We start from the raw sequence: 17303 nt of genomic DNA on the forward strand, positions 1-17303 counted from the left end.
TGCCGACCACCTACAGAACATTGCCTCAAGCCATCCCTAGGCCACGCTTGTGTCTGGCTTTGGATTATTTAGCTAGAAAAATAATTATATCTAAAGTTGAACTGCAGGTTACTGGAGACAGTTTAAAATTGAGAGAAGTTCAATTTACCCCCCTAAACTCATCTCAAAGTTCATATTACAATTCTTAACTTTACTTTGGTTCAATCTTCAACCCTGAATTTTACAAACCGTTCGACCCTTTTTGACAAGTTTTGAACCGGTTTTTCTTCCTATATATTGTGCCAACTCATCAACATACAACATACACTGTACATGTATTTCCTCTCTCTCTCCATATCGCATGATCACCTCATGCCTCATCATGATCGTCTTCCTCCCTGGAACGAGGCTATGGCGATCACAGAGGGGTGCCTCCATCGGACAATAACACCCGGCGTCTGCTCTATACACATCACATGTCGTGCACAACCTTCCACCAGCATGGGGCAACCACCACGCAGCGCAGCGAGCCGCGGGGGAGACATTTTTATTCCGGCGGGTGAAGAGTTGAAGATGAAGCACAGAAAAGATGAAGAGTTATAGACATAGAATACATGTACGCACTATTTTACTAATACAATACATTACGTGACAAGAAAACCCGGCTTAAGACAATGCAAGGGGTGATTTTGAACCATTTTTAGAATTCAGAGTTGAAAGTTGTACCAAAGTAAAGTTCAGGGTTGTAAGCTAAACTTTGAGACAAATTTAGGGGGGTAAATTGGACTTCTCTCTTTAAAATACCTCTGGCTCTTATCATACAAACATACAATGCCCAGCTAAGATGTGAACTATTCGACAAAAAGAACTAAATCACTAGTACAATGTTCCATAAATATAAGTTACATCTTCCTCTAGAAAGAACATATTCTTGTCTGCCCAGAAAGTGAATTCCATCTTGTGGACTTTGCTATAACATAACTTATACAAACAAAAACAAAACATGATGTTTAACACCACCAGTTTCAATCCCAAAATGTCTTGCTTCTGGTCAATAATATGTGGACCGGAGCTTTAAAAATCTGATGGTGGTGGGCGAAGAAGCGTTCTTGTTACAACAGAAGGCGGTGGTGTATGCGCAAGAATTCCTGAACCCAAGTAAAACTAACTTGATCCATGTCTTTGAATTGCAACGACAACCTCATTACAGCGTGCACATCTGTAAGAACTTGTAGCTGCACAACGTGTTCGTAGGCAATAGTAACAATACCTACAAACAAGAAAGAATTCTGCATGTTAACACAAAAACATGTTGAGATACAAGATGACGCCCATAGTGAATAATCGATTAACATGTTCAGTAATCACTATTTATTGGAAAACAAACATGTAACACATACTTTGTGTGTTGATCACATGCACAAAGTGCTGTCTAATGTGAAAATTATATTCCACTGGCATGACAAGAACTGCCAAATGATTACGATTAATCTAAGACCAACCTCAAGACAGGAAGGATTTTACAGTACCAACACCTTTGCTTAAGAACACTATAACTAACGTTTCATAAATTTAACAGCAATGCCTGACTGCTTGTGTGTCTTAGTTTTAGCTTCAGTGATGTAAATGTAATAGAATCTATGTGGCGGTTCTGGCCAAAACATGGTTTGGGCTTGCATTCATTGCAACCAGACACATTCAACATGGACAATGTTTTCTCAGGATCATACGTGACTGCAAAGCGGAGTGCATTAAATGAAATTAGTTGGTAGTAAAGGCTGTCGAGTTAATATTCAAGATGAAATTAAATAAGCCGTATTCAAATGGACATATATGGTGAAAGAGAAAAAAAAAACAGGGGAGTACCTGTGTTGACATGGGAGAGCTACAAAGGGAATGCTAGGATTAGAGACACATATAGGACAGTTTGCTTCATCACCAGAAGAACTTGCTGATTTATCTTTAGAGAAGGGAAGGAGGAACTTCTTTACTGAGGATGAGTTTAAGAGGGGGAGAAGCAAAAGCAACATTTCCTGCACAAGTAATCAATGTTAGCCACCATTTGGGAGCAAACAACAAAACATCCTCTCTTGCTATCTCCAGATTCGAGTAAGCATAAGCATTTGTATAAAGTTCGATGGACGAGAAAATGTTGGATAGAAGTGATACAACTATTAATTTTGATACCTAACACCAATTAGGCATGAAGAATACATGTGACGTGTTGGAACGGAGTGGGAACTACCACTATGAGGTTGGCCGGACGGCACAGCATACAACATTGGGAAGTAGAGCAGGTTATGGAAGGAGGGACGAGGGTGAGACCAGATTGATTAATTTCTCATTTCTTGATTCACAATTGCTACATATGTTGTCCCTTATATAGAACGACTTACTTGACCCCTAAGTAGTAAATAACAATTCAATGATACGGATCCGGTCTCTAGCTAATTTCTTTCTTATTCAAATTAACTCCCTTGCCTATTTAGATAACATTCCATATCTGTAGAATATTTGTGTAATCCTATGTTCCTACGCATATGATGTGTAAAATGTCCCCTCAAACAAAAACTAGTAAAATGAACTACATGTACCACTAGAGTATATGGAATAATAAAATTTGATCATGGATTTCCGAATTATAAATCCTTAATAGGAATTTACATTTTATATGTGATAGGAACATTAGAAGTTCAGAACTTCCTAAAATCTTCAGAAATACTACCTCCGTTTCAAGGAATAAGGCGTCCTTGTTTTACGAGCTTTTTGTTTGACCAAGAATTACTTCAAATAGATAAAGATTGTTTGTATGAAGTTAGTATCATTAAAAAGTGTTTTTCAATGCAAATCCAACGATACTATATACATATAATATAATCAAGATTTTATTGCTCAATTTTCATGATCAAAGTTCGTCTTGGAATACGCGTGCGCCTTATTCCTTGAAACGGAGGTAGTATATATAATCTACCTTAGCTAGAATCAAGGTCTCATTTAGGTAGTGTGACTAGTGCCTAATCCATCAGTGCATAAGCTAGAATTTTTTTAGTTACCAACTATTTGTCAGACAAGCACATGCAAGAGATTTACCGAGAACTCGTTCCAAACCAGCTGCCGATTCATGTACTCAAAGCTTACTGCTCTATTCATGTTGGGGCTCCCATAAACAAGTCTTGCTTTCAGAATCCTTTCCACGATAGTTTTATATCTGTATAAACATACACGGAAAAGTCAAAAGTCGTATTTGCAATTATTAAAAAGCTAGCACGATGATTCTATAAAATCTTAAATGTCTAGGCAATTCTTGAACTATAATATTCCATCTCATTCAAGTACACAATGACATAATTGGCCAGTATAATCTGAATGGACTGCGTATGTTCACAATATTAAAACTGTTCCTCAACTGCGAAAAATTAATGTCTTCCGGTTTTATATAATCTTAGAACATATGATGTAATGAACATAGCTAAACAGGTAGAAAAATGATACCTTCCACCATAAAGAAATGACAATAGGTTAAAGAATGAAACAGCTCTGTATAATCCTTCAGCATGTTGTACCAAACCCCATGCACGACGCGCTAGTGGTCTCTGTTACAGAATAGAAGTTGTATGGATGGTCAAATAGGAATTGAAGTTTCCAGAAATTAGTATTAAGAGATTAACCTGTTCAGAATCACCCCATCGACGGAAAGCGGAAAAAGACTGCAAGCGGGACAATAAGTATTGGCCACCAACAGTGCTAATACAATACAAGATCTTTTGAGAAACTGAAAGTCCAGGTCCTTCCAAACCTGTTCTGACTGGAAAATATATGGAGTTTATCAGTTATTGTTCAGATAATATTACAAATAATCAAGGAGCTGAACTATTGACTGTTAACAAAGGGAAAATATGATTATTTGGCCTCCTCTTAGATTGCAATCTAAAATTTACCCTCATCTCCAATGTCATTGATTCTTTATGCTCCTTTAATTAAAAAGACGTGGAAAAGGGGGGGGGGGGATCCCTTCCTTGACAGTACGTTTTTAGGTAGAAGATGAGACCTCCCCGCGATTTTCCATGCAAATCGCACCCCGTTTGAATCGAACCCGGGTGGGCCGAGCTCACCGCGGTGCGCTCTAGCCACCAAGCCAGCACTTGTTTCTCAAGCTCCTTTCATTTAATCTGTTGATGATTTTCCATTTCTTTTTTATAATAAATTATTTCCATCCTTAACCCACCCAAAGGCATTTTTGCTCTTTCACACCCAAAGTCCAAACCAAGAACCGATTCAACCAATTCGCCCCTCCAAATCCTTTACACTCCCCATGCCACGGCCAGTCAGCAACAGCTAGCAATGGCAGTGGCTACAAGCAGCCGTGCTGCATAAACTTCTATTACATCAAAACTGCTTCTTCATTTGGTTCATCATTTTTATTTGGAGGGCTTTAGCGTGTTCCCTGCTCAGTGTACATGACGAAGTCAGAGACCAACGTGTCACTGGGTACGACCTAGAATTCAATGTGCCAAGCCCAGGATGAAGGGCACCAGGTGGAACAACCAATGAGCGGCAAAAGCCGGCAATAAGTAAGCCTTCCCCTCTGGTACTTTCCAACACTCATACAGAGTACTAATTAATAATGTAAATTTTCTGAGCTAGGTGGGTATAAACATTAGAACGCCTAAAGTTTTGTCTCTTACAAAATTCGTTTTGTTTGGGAGAATAGTATCCTTACCGATGCAAAACATCAATGTGCCAGTAGCATCAGAATTTTTAACAACATATTTTATCCAACCACAATTATCATCTAAATACTGCAGAAATACACTGGGGGTGAGGGTAAATTCTAGATTGCAATCCGAGATAGGCTAGTTTATATCTGAGATCAATGATTCTCGGGCAAAGGCACTTTTTGTACTTCATATATGAAATAACTTGAGAACATGGCGCCAAAGGTGTCTCTCACCATTGAATATACTGGGAAAAGGATACATATAAAATGTCAAACAACATTTATCTGCACAGCCAGCCTTGTTCGCTCAAATGACATGAAATGGGACAGGGGGGCAGCAATTAAGTTTGGTACATCACAATCTACTATTCTACTCCCTCCGTCCCATGAAACTTGTCTTAACTTTGGATTAAATAAAGACAAGTTTCATGGGACGCAGGGAGTACTTGTAAAGAGCATTTTGTAGGTGCAGCCATAGGCCGTTTCGTTGTACTTCTACTCAATGAATATTATAGAACCCAGAATGTACATGCGCTGAGTTATCTGCGGAGAAGCTAACAACTAAGAGAGGCTGGGCCCAACCCAACTTCAACATCATACATGACTCAACCGAAATAAGTAAATAAGGGTGTTCTGATGCAAGGCCAATGCACAGATCAGAATGCACTTACAAGCAGCTGGTAGCATGTACACACTTGAGACCAATTCAAATTCGTTTACAACTCTAAACAGCACAGCTACCATAAACAAAGGCTCAAGAAACATATCGTACATAAAGCTGACAACAGTTGAGAGAAAATCATATGGTAAAATACCCTCTTTTCCTGCGATGGGTGCTGCCCGTTCATCTCTGTACCTCAAGTTCATTAGTGCATTCCCTGGGGTTGGCTTGTCTACCCAAATTGAGAACCTCCAGATGAGGAACTCAAGGAACGCGTCAAGTTCAGGCTCATACTGAAATAAGAGTCCTGGCTGGCACCAAAGGAAAAAAAAAAACGTCAAAAGTGGAAGCTATAAGCAAAAATCTACTTATGTGTAAGCCATGAGGAACGCCGACATCTAGATGATTACTGAAGAAAGTACCTTCATCAAAGAGAATACTTTGACTAGCTGCTCTTTCAACATAGCGGACATTTCAACATCAAGCCTCGCAGCATCGAACTGGTTGACTCTAGATATTGTAATCGGGATCATGGTCTGCATTGAAACAAAAGAAATTACAACATGAAGTATCCTCACGGTGTAGTGACCATTACTCTGCACATTATTGTGACATTGCTAACTGGTTCGGAAACTTCAATTAGGGACCAAACCAGTGGCGGACGCAGGAAACAATTGGAGGGTGGGCACACCTCTAAAAATTTCGCGCTCCCTCTGTTGTAATAAAATTTTACGAAATGGCTAATATATATATAGCCCATGGATTGTCAACATTAAAGTTTAATACCTATATATATCAAATGAACACGCTTTTTTTTTCATACGAAGCAAAGCTCCGGGTTCCGCTCTCAGAAAATAACGGGACAATCAAATGGGCACGCTTACATCACACATAGTTTAAAACATAGAAAAAGTCTTACATGATGGACTATAGCATAAACAGAATATTACATCATAGCATAGATCGATTCTACAATTACAAACCTAAATTCTAGAATTACAATAGAATCAATACTAAACATAAATCCCCATGGCAATATCAATAGAAATAAACATAAATCTTAAATTTACAAAAAGTAGAGACACTACCTGTTGTTGTGCTGCACGCAGCAGACCTGCAGTGCCGCTGCTTGATGTTGATAGCCGAGCGCCCGAGCCTGGCCAGTCTGGCCGAGGGGCGAGCGGCCTGCGTCCTGCGCCCTGCGGCCGGGCGGGGAGGAGTCCAGGGGGCAGCGGCGGCCGGCGGGGGAAATCGGGGAGGAGGCGATCCGGTGGGGGGACGCGTCCGGCGGGGGGATTCGGTGAAGGGGGCGAACCGCCGGCGAGGATTAGGTCTCAGGCATGGGCACCATGGTCGGGCTCTCTCTCTCTCTCTCTGGTCTTCCTTTCCTCTTTCCGTCCAGCATACAGAGCGAGCGAGAGAGTCCAGCCAGAAAGAGTGAACCAGAAGAAAACAAAAAAAAATAGACCAACTGGGCTCAATTCCACAGAGCAGAACAGGGGTAGCCCTAAACATATCTCAAATCTGGGATGGGCCACAGCCCACCCGGCCCACTATCTGTGTCCGCCCATGGACCAACAAATTATTCATATTAAATAGGGATTTCTATTTTCGTGCCCTCGGGTCCTTAGTTGTGCTCAGTTTTCCCCAGCTCCTTAGTTTTTCCTCAGTTTTACCCAAACCTTTGTCTGAAACCATCACACATGATGTAACGGCCGGTTGCCCGACGGTTGACCGTTATCTTCTGACTAGTGGGGCCACGTAGAGCCCGCAAAGACACGTCAGACCATCCATCTTTGTTTGACCGTAAGCATCAGTGTATCGCTGACCAAAACGCGCACGAGTGGGGCTTCGGTATATCGAATGACAAGTGGGCCATGGCGCTGATACAATGGGCAATACACGGGTAGGAATAGATTTTTAAACGGAGCTCTACAGCGATGGCACGGAGGAGGTGTCCTGCGGGGTGCCGAGATGAGATCGACGTCCACAAAGAACTGCATGAGGCGAGAGCAGACGCATTAGATAGATATGAACTAGACACGTTTAACCATGCAAAGAAGAGAAGAAATGGTCGACGACATCGACGACTACCTCAAAACTTTGATCGACCGTGTCCGACACGAACGCGAGCAATGTAGAGAAAACTAGTGTCTCTCCTTTCCGGCGTGTATAGATGGGTGCTAGAAGAGTGTGGTGGCGAAGGGAAAGACCTCGCGGTGGTCCGTGGCGTCCGAAGCATAGCGGGGCGGCGTGGCCGTGCCCACGCCGGCGTGCATGCATGTTCGGCATTGGCATCAGCATGTACGTTCGGCATTGGCCTCGGCGGTATCTCCGGTGTATCGTTGATCGAATGAGGGGACGGGATTGACGGTGCATCCCGACGGTGACCTAGCGATGGCGGCGAGCATAGTCGTTCGACCATGCCGATATCGGCATCGGCATCGTTTGGAGGCTGTGGTACTCGAATCAAGGTGGGATTTGTTTCTTGTACGCCAAAAGTGATTTGAAACAAGTTTCGTGTTGAAGGTTAGGTAACGAAAGTTTGTAACTAGGGACCTTTGTAACTAAGCTCAAAATTATATTAGCGCCATGGTGAGGTTCTTTTTGATAGAGCTATACGGTTGGGCAAACTTTTTTGACACTTTTTAGATAGGGTTCCTTGTTGTTACACATATGGCATCATGTATGGCAAATTTGGGGTCATTTGGAGATGTTCGAAAAAATCACTTTGCTTAAACGCATGCCGTTTCGTCTCACTCGAAACCAGACTTTTCTAACAAGGTGATTTTTTCTACATTCTCTAAATGACCTCAAATTTCATACAGCTGATCCTCTATACATAGATAGATAGATTGTTTCGTTTTTATATTTTTCGAACTTTTTATTTCCCTTTATAATCCCCAATTGATTTTCAGATTTTGTAACAAGTTATGGCATAATGTATGGCAACATTTTCGCCCTAAATTTCAAATTTTGTGAAACTTTCCCTTTTAGATAATCCTTGTTGTTATAGATATGGCATCATGTATGCCAAATTTGGTTAGGTCTCACTGAAACCAGCTTTTGTAACAAGTTAGGTTTTTTCGACCTTCTCAAAAGGGATTTTTTTTCTACCTTCTCTAAATGACCTCAAAAATCATACAGACGATCTTCTATACAAAGATAGGTAGGTTTTTTGCGTGAAAAGTAATGGATACAACAAATCGGTGATGGTTTATCATTTTTGGCGTGAAAATTAATGGCTACAACAAATCGGTGATGGTTTATCATTTTTTGCGTGAAAATTAATGGCTACAACAAATCGGTGATGGTTTATCATTTTTTGCGTGAAAATTAATGGCTACAACAAATCAGTGATGGTTTATCATTTTTTGCGTGAAAATTAATGGCTACAACAAATCGGTGATGGTTTATCATTTTTTGCGTGAAAATTAATGGCTACAACAAATCGGTGATGGTTTATTATTTTTTTCGTGAAAATTAATGGCTACAACAAATCGGTGATGGTTTATCATTTTTTCGTGAAAAGTAATGCCTAAAAGAGTTCATAATTTTTAGCGCGTGAAAATGAATACAGAAAACCGCCCTTTAGCATACTTAGAGAGTGGAAGGTAACCGCCGACAGAGAGAGAGAGGGGTTATCCTGCCCGTTAGATCATACGATCAACCGTCGGCGGGCACGATCCGCGTGACATGGGCTAGACCAATCAGAGCAATGTTGCACGTCTGCGAGAATTTGTGGAGGGAGAGGGCAAAACTGAGTAGTATCAAGAAACCAAGGGCACCGTGTAATAAACGAGACTAAGGGATTCAAATATGAGATTTAAAAAATGAAAAATGCGTGTTTTGTACAATGAAACCCATCTTGGCCTACCTCAAACTATTTGCAATACAAATATACATGAGTGTGAGAATTGTGGCCTCATTTAGACAAAGTATATTTTGGGGAAAGCTGTTTTGGGAAGGGTTTATTGTGGAAAACCATGCACCTTCATAGCTACTAGGTGATTTGAGAAGGCCTTTGAGAAGTGGCAATTTGTGGTAAAACTTGATTTATCTATGACTTATCTATGTTTTGAGAACTGGCAATTTGTGGTAAAGACTCCATGAGTATGTGCCACTATTTTTCGGAATTTTTTGCACATTAAATGACTCATTTAACTAGTTAATCTCATTTGTTGACTGTCTGTTGACCAGCCACTTGAGGGTAAAACTGAGCATATTGCACTAGCCAGTATTAGCACTCAAGGGGAAAACTGAGCACACAAAAAATGCTAGTATATGACTCGAGGTTATACCTGAGTATATCTAAATTTCCAGGGTGAGACTCGAGGACGCGTGTTGCGGTGCAGAAATGGAAGACGTGCAATTGTTGACGCGTAGACGCGGGTCGCGGTGCATAAGTCGAAGATGTGCAATCGTGGACGCGTGTCGCATTGCAGAAGTCCAAGACGTGCAGCGGTGGACGCGTAGGACGCGGGTCGCATTAACTCAGGGTGGGCATAAAAACCGTGAAACCGAAAACCGAACCGAAGCCGAAACCGAACTAACCGAAATCTCGGTTTTTTCCATTAACCGCTATTTTTTTGGTTTCCATTTATACTAACCGAATTAAATTTGGTACAATTCGGTTTTTAGTCCCACCAACCGAATAAGACCGAATTGACCGAATTGAGTAACCTACCATCAATTTGTGCATAAACCGATCATTCCATAGAAGCCCAATTGCGTTTGATGTTCCAAAAATTGTTCATTCAACGTATGACTTTGGTCTTTGATGTACTAGCTTTTTTTTAATATAGCGTGAAGCCTGCATAATAGAACACGTCGCTCGAAGTCTTAGCTACCCCTTTTAATCGCTCACGAGTGATGCACCTGTACCACGAGTGCCGCAGCCTACCAAATAGCATCCCTCCACGATTGGTGCTCATTTGTCGATTTCTTGCGTAGTTGATGCTTTTTGTGTTGATATGTCAATCACTATTTGCTTTCTTCGGTGATGCTTACTATTTGTTCACGTGAGTAGGTTCATTCGGTTTTAACCGAAAACTGAACCGAATTTGTCGGTTAACCGAATCTTCGGTTTCCTAAATTTTCATGCCAATTTCGGTTACCATTTTTGAAAACCGAATTTGTTCAAAAACCGCAAAAACCGAACCGAAATTTCGGTTAAAACTGAATGCCCACCCTGAGCATTAACCACCCCTCGCCTTTATAGACGCCTCCTCCCACTATCTCTGTCACTCTCACTCGCCCACGCAACGACGCCTCTCTCACGTCCCATCATCTTCTCCAAAGCTCCCAAGCAAAAAACCCTCTCCCTCTCCCTCTCCTCTGCCGGCGAGATGGACAAGGAGAATGCCAATCCCATCATCGACGGCGCCGTCGGCTCCAAGCGCGACGCCTCCCTCTTCAACGTCGTCCCCTCAACGGACGTCGCTGCCGCCGCCGGTGCATCGGAGGCTGCTGCCGCCGGTGGCGGTCAGATCCCGCCGGGATTTGACCCCTATGAGCCGGTGCCGTACGTCCCGCCCCCGAACCCCTACGACACCTTCCTCGGAGGACCCATGGAACGAGGTAACTACGGTTTGCTTCCTTTTTTGTTTCCCATTCCTTTTTGAACCCTATTTTTGCTGGTGTAGATGGATCTGTAGATGGATGAGTATTGGGCTAATATTTGCGCCGATTTTATTCCATTTTGTTTTGATCACTTCTTGATTTCCTTTAAGATTTGGGGTTCGGCCGTTCGGTTAATTTATGCAAGTAATAATTGGATCTCAATCAGTTAATTTATGCAAGTAATCATGGGATCTCAATCAGTTATTTTATGCACTAATCAAAAGATATCAATCGTTTAATTTTGCAAATAATCTGGAATGTGTTCAAGTTCAGATCCGGAATCCGTTTCTTTGCCTATGATGAATCGTTAGGCATAAATTTTTACGTAGAGGGTTCAGCGAACCATTGCTATGTACAAATCTGTTGTGCATGAGCTTTGGTTCGCTTACACCTTCCCCGTAGATATACAATCATGCCCACTCTAACTGAGGCCGACTCTGTTTTTCCTAACTTTGTTATCATGCACGTTCGTCATCGTTGCAACTCATTCACTCATAGTTTCTGTTTGATATGGATCAGATGTCTGGCAGCGACGTCGGCAGCGACGACGAGGAGGAGGACGTCAAGACTCGCCAGGTGCTGCGGAGGCTGCAGGTCGGCCAATACATCTCCTACTTCGTCAAGGGTGTCTACAGGTGCCCCTTCTACACCAGGAGACTCGGCGGCACGGACTTCAACTGCCTCGTCACGCATGCCGAGAACATCAGCAACACCTTCCCCAAGGTCAGCACGACGGTGAACGTCTACTCCTTCCGCACCAAGCACAAGGCGCTCGGCATGCACCTCCGCAGCATGCAGCGGGTGGAGATCTCTGATGTCTACGGGAGCTTCTATTCTTGTAGACAGTGTTGGGCCTCCAAGAGCAGAGGTTTGTAGAACAGCAGCAAGTTTCCCTTAAGTGGATCACCCAAGGTTTATCGAACTCAGGGAGGAAGAGGTCAAAGATATCCCTCTCATGCAACCCCGCAACCACAAAGCAAGAAGTCTCTTGTGTCCCCAACACACCTAATAGGTGCACTAGTTCGGCGAAGAGATAGTGAAATACAGGTGGTATGAATAAGTAGTAGCAACGGCACCGTAAAAGTGCTTTGCCCAGGACGATAGAACAAGCAGTAGTAACGCTAGCAGTAGTAACGCAGCAGTAGTAACGCAAGAAACAAGTAAACAAGCAGAGTGATAGCAGTATTTAGGAACAAGGCCTAGGGAATAGACTTTCACTAGTGGACACTCTCAACATTGATCACATAACGTAACAGATAAATGCATACTCTACACTCTTGTTGGATGATGAACACATTGCGTAGGATTACACGAACCCTCAATGCCGGAGTTAACAAGCTCCACAATAATGCTCATATTTTAGTAACCTTTAGTGTAAGATAGATCAAAAGACTAAACCAAGTACTAACATAGCATGCACACTCGTCACCTTCATGCATATGTAGGAGGAATAGATCACATCAATATTATCATAGCAATAGTTAACATCGCAATCTACAAGAGATCATGATCATAGCATAAACCAAGTACTAACACGGTGCACACACTCGTCACCTTTGCACACGTGCAGGAGGAATAAAACTACTTTAATAACACATCACTAGAGTAGCACATAGATAAATTGTGATACAAAACATATTGCAATCATAAAGAGATATAAATAAGCACTTCACCATGCTCTTCATAACAGTGAGTAAGTATTCTGTGAAATATAGCCTAAGAGACCCACACGGTGCACACACTGTCACCTTTACACACGTGGGACAAGGAGTCTCCGGAGATCACATAAGTAAAACTCACTTGACTAGCATAATGACATCTAGATTACAAGCATCATCATATGAATCTCAATCATGTAAGACAGCTCATGAGATTATTGTATTGAAGCACATAGGAGAGAGATGAACCACATAGCTACCGGTACAGCCCCGAGCCTCGATGGAGAACTACTCCCTCCTCATGGGAGCAAGCAGCGGTGATGAAGATGGCGGTGGAGATGGCAGCGGTGTCGATGGAGAAGCCTTCCGGGGCACTTCCCCGCTCCGGCAGGGTGCCGGAACGAGACTCCCGTCCCCCGCATCTTGGCTTCGCGATGGCGGCGGCTCCGGAAGGTTTTCCGTATCGTGGTTCTTCGCCTCGGGGTTTTCGCGACGGAGGCTTTATATAGGCGAAGAGGCGGCGCAGAGGGTCGAAGGGGTGGCCACACCATATGGCGGCGCGGCCGGGGCATGGGCCGCGCCGGCCTATGGTCCGGGGGCCCGGTGCCCCCCTCTCGGTCCTTCCCGGTGTTCTGGATGCTTCCGGTGAAAATAGGAACTCGGGTCTTGATTTCGTCCGATTCCGAGAATATTTCGTTACTAGGATTTCTGAAACCAAAAACAGCAGAAAACAGAACCGGCACTTCGGCATCTTGTTAATAGGTTAGTTCCGTAAAATGCACGAATATGACATAAAGTGTGCATAAAACATGTAGGTATCATCAATAATATGGCATAGAACATAAGAAATTATCGATACGTCGGAGACGTATCAAGCATCCCCAAGCTTAGTTCTGCTCGTCCCGAGCAGGTAAAACGATAACAAAGATAATTTCTGAAGTGACATGCCATCATAACCTTGATCATATTGTAAACATATGTAATGAATGCAGCGATCAAAACAATGGTAATGACATGAGTAAACAACTGAATCATAAAGCAATGACTTTTCATGAATAGCACTTTCAAGACAAGCATCAATAAGTCTTGCATAAGAGTTAACTCATAAAGCAATAATTTAAAGTAAAGATATTGAAGCAACACAATGGAAGATAAAGTTTCAGCAATTGCTTTCAACTTGTAACATGTATATCTCAATGATAGTTTGTCAACATAGAGTAATATAACAAGCGCAATATGCAAGTATGTAGGAATCAATGCACAGTTCACACAAATGTTTGCTTCTTGAGGTGGAGAGAAATAGGTGAACTGACTCAACATAAAAGTAAAAAGAATGGTCCTTCAAAGAGGAAAGCATCGATTGTTATATTTGTGCTAGAGCTTTGGTTTTGAAAACATAAAGAGAGCAATAAAAATAAAATTTTGAGAGGTGTTTGTTGTTGTCAACGAATGGTAGTGGGCACTCTAACTACCTTATCAACCAGACTTTCAAGAGCGGCTCCCATGAAGGACGTTATCTCTACCAGCAAGGTAGATCATCCCTCTTCTCTTTTGTTTACACATGTACTTTAGTTTAGTTTTTCTTTATTTATGGACGACACTCCTCCCAACCTTTTGCTTACACAAGCCATGGCTAACCGAATCCTCGGGTGCCTTCCAACAATCACATACCATGAAGGAGTGTCTATTTGCAAAATTAAGTTTCTTACCGATGAATCAGAGCAAAACATGTGAAGAGAATTATTAATGCAAGTTAATTAATCGGGGCTGGGAACCCCATTGCCAGCTCTTTTTGCAAAATTATTGGATAAGCGGATGTGCCACTAGTCCATTGTGAAAGTCTCGTCAGAAGTAAATGACAAGATCGAAAGATAAAACACCACATACTTCCTCATGAGCTATAAAACATTGACACAAATAAGAGGTGATAAATTTTGAATTATTTAAAGGTAGCACTCAAGCAATTTACTTTGGAACGGCGGAGAAATACCATGTAGTAGGTAGGTATGGTGGACACAAATGGCATAGTAGTTGGCTCAAGGATTTTGGATGCATGAGAAGTATTCCCTCTCAATACAAGGCTTAGGCTAGCAAGGTTATTTGAAACAAACACAAGGATGAACCGGTGCAGCAAAACTCACATAAAAGACATATTGTAAACATTATAAGACTCTACACCGTCTTCCTTGTTGTTCAAACTCAATACTAGAAATTATCTAGACTTTAGAGAGACCAATTATGCAAACCAAATTTTAGCATGCTCTATGTATTTCTTTATTAATATGTACAAAGTATATGATGCAAGAGCTTAAACATGAGCACAACAATTGCCAAGTATCACATTATCCAAGACATCATACCAATTACTACATGTAGCATTTTCCGTATCCAACCATATAAAAATGAACGAAGCAGTTTTAACCTTCGCCATGAACACTAAAAGATAAAGCGAAGAACACATGTGTTCATATGAACCAGCGGAGCGTGTCTCTCTCCCACACAAGCATGAATTTATTCAGAGAATGAAAATAACAAAACGGAAATAAAAGCACACAGACGCTCCAAGTAAAGTGCATAAGATGTGACGGAATAAAAATATAGTTTCAGGGGAGGAACCTGATAATGTTGTCGATGAAGAAGGGGATGCCTTGGGCATCCCCAAGCTTAGACGCTTGAGTCTTCTTAGAATATGCAGGGGTGAACCACCGGGGCATCCCCAAGCTTAGAGCTTTCACTCTCCTTGATCATATTGCATCATACTCCTCTCTTGATCCTTGAAAACTTCCTCCACACCAAACTCGAAACAACTCATTAGAGGGTTAGTGCATAATAAAAATTCACATGTTCAGAGGTGACACAATCATTCTTAACACTTCTGGACATTGCATAAAGCTACTGGACATTAATGGATCAAAGAAATTCATCCAACATAGCAAAAGAGGCAATGCAAAATAAAAGGCAGAATCTGTCAAAACAGAACAGTCCGTAAAGATGGATTTTATTAGGCCACCAGACTTGCTCAAATGAAAATGCTCAAATTGAATGAAAGTTGCGTACATATCTGAGGATCATGCACGTAAATTGGCTTAATTTTCTGAGCTTCCTACAGGGAGGTAGACCCAGATTCGTGACAGCAAAGAAATCTGGAACTGCGCAGTAATCCAAATCTAGTACTTACTTTACTATCAAAGACTTTACTTGGCACAACAAAACTTAAAACTAAGATAAGGAGAGGTTTCTACAGTAGTAAACAACTTCCAAGACACAAATATAAAACAAAAATACTGTAGTAAAATAGCACATGGGTTATCTCCCAAGAAGTTCTTTTCTTTATAGCCATTAAGATGGGCTCAGCAGTTTTAATGATGCACTCGCAAGAGATAGTATTCGAAGCAAAAGAGAGCATCAAGAGGCAAATTCGAAACACATTTAAGTCTAACATGCTTCCTATGCATAAGAATCTTGTAAATAAACAAGTTCATGAAGAGCAAAGTAACAAGCATAGGAAGATAAAACAAGTGTAGCTTCAAAAATTTCAGCACATAGAGAGGCATTTTAGTAACATGAAAATTTCTAAAACCATATTTTCCTCTCTCATAATAACTTTCAGTAGCATCATGAGCAAACTCAACAATATAACTATCACATAAAGCATTCTTATCATGAGTCTCATGCATAAAATTATTACTCTCCACATAAGCATAATCAATTTTATTAGTTGTAGTGGGAGCAAATTCAACAAAGTAGCTATCATTATTATTCTCATCAAGTGTAGGAGGCATAGTATAATCACAACAAAATTTACTCTCCATAGTAGGTGGCACCAAAAGACCACTATCATTATCATCATAAATAGGAGGCAAAGTATCATCAAAGAAAATTTTCTCCTCAATGCTTAGGGGACTAAAAAGATCATGAAAACCAGCTTCCCCAAGCTTAGAACTTTCTACATTATTATCAACAATGGTGTTCAAAGCGTTCATACTAATATTACTACCAGCATGCAAATAAGATTTCATAGGTTTTTTAATTTTCGCATCAAACAATCCATGTTTTAAATCAGGAAATAGAATAAGAAGCTCATTGTTGTCAATTATGCCAAACTAGTGTAAACAAGAAACAACAAGATGCAATTGCAGGATCTAAAGGAAATAGCTTTGAGCACACACACAACGGCGCCAGAAAAATACTTTACCTGAGACCGTAGTATGAGAGCCTTTTACCTTTCCTCCCCGGCAACGGCGCCGTGAAAAGTGCTTGATGTCTACGGGAGCTTCTATTCTTGTAGACAAGTGTTGGGCCTCCAAGAGCAGAGGTTTGTAGAACAGCAGCAAGTTTCCCTTAAGTGGATCACCCAAGGTTTATCGAACTCGGGGAGGAAGAGGTCAAAGATATCCCTCTCATGCAACCCCGCAACCACAAAGCAAGAAGTCTCTTGTGTCCCCAACACACCTAATAGGTGCACTAGTTCGGCGAAGAGATAGTGAAATACAGGTGGTATGAATAAGTAGTAGCAACGGCACCGGAAAAGTGCTTTGCCCAGGACAAGTAAACAAGCGATAGTAACGCAGCAGTAGTAACGCAGCAGTAGTAACGCAATGAAACAAGTAAACAAGCAGCGATAGCGAGTATTTAGAAACAAGGCATAGGGAATAGACTTTCACTA

The 17303-nt window shown here is 41.5% G+C and overlaps 1 protein-coding gene across 1 annotated transcript; it reads right to left on the minus strand.

The window, feature by feature from the left end:
- Positions 1-773: 773 nt before the first annotated feature.
- Positions 774-6548, minus strand: LOC124681802 (peroxisome biogenesis protein 2-like). Its single transcript, XM_047216626.1, has 8 exons — positions 6446-6548; positions 5780-5893; positions 5512-5668; positions 3648-3784; positions 3472-3572; positions 3070-3187; positions 1846-2012; positions 774-1249 (listed from the first exon to the last, which is right to left on the minus strand). The coding sequence occupies exons 2-8, from the start codon at positions 5888-5890 to the stop codon at positions 1144-1146; spliced, it is 897 nt and encodes a 298-aa protein (XP_047072582.1). The 5' UTR covers positions 5891-5893; positions 6446-6548; the 3' UTR covers positions 774-1143.
- Between the last annotated feature and the right edge of the window lie 10755 nt (positions 6549-17303).

The sequence above is a fragment of the Lolium rigidum genome, unplaced genomic scaffold (genome assembly GCF_022539505.1).
Source record: "Lolium rigidum isolate FL_2022 unplaced genomic scaffold, APGP_CSIRO_Lrig_0.1 contig_56941_1, whole genome shotgun sequence".
In the NCBI taxonomy this organism is placed as follows: Eukaryota; Viridiplantae; Streptophyta; class Magnoliopsida; order Poales; family Poaceae; genus Lolium; species Lolium rigidum.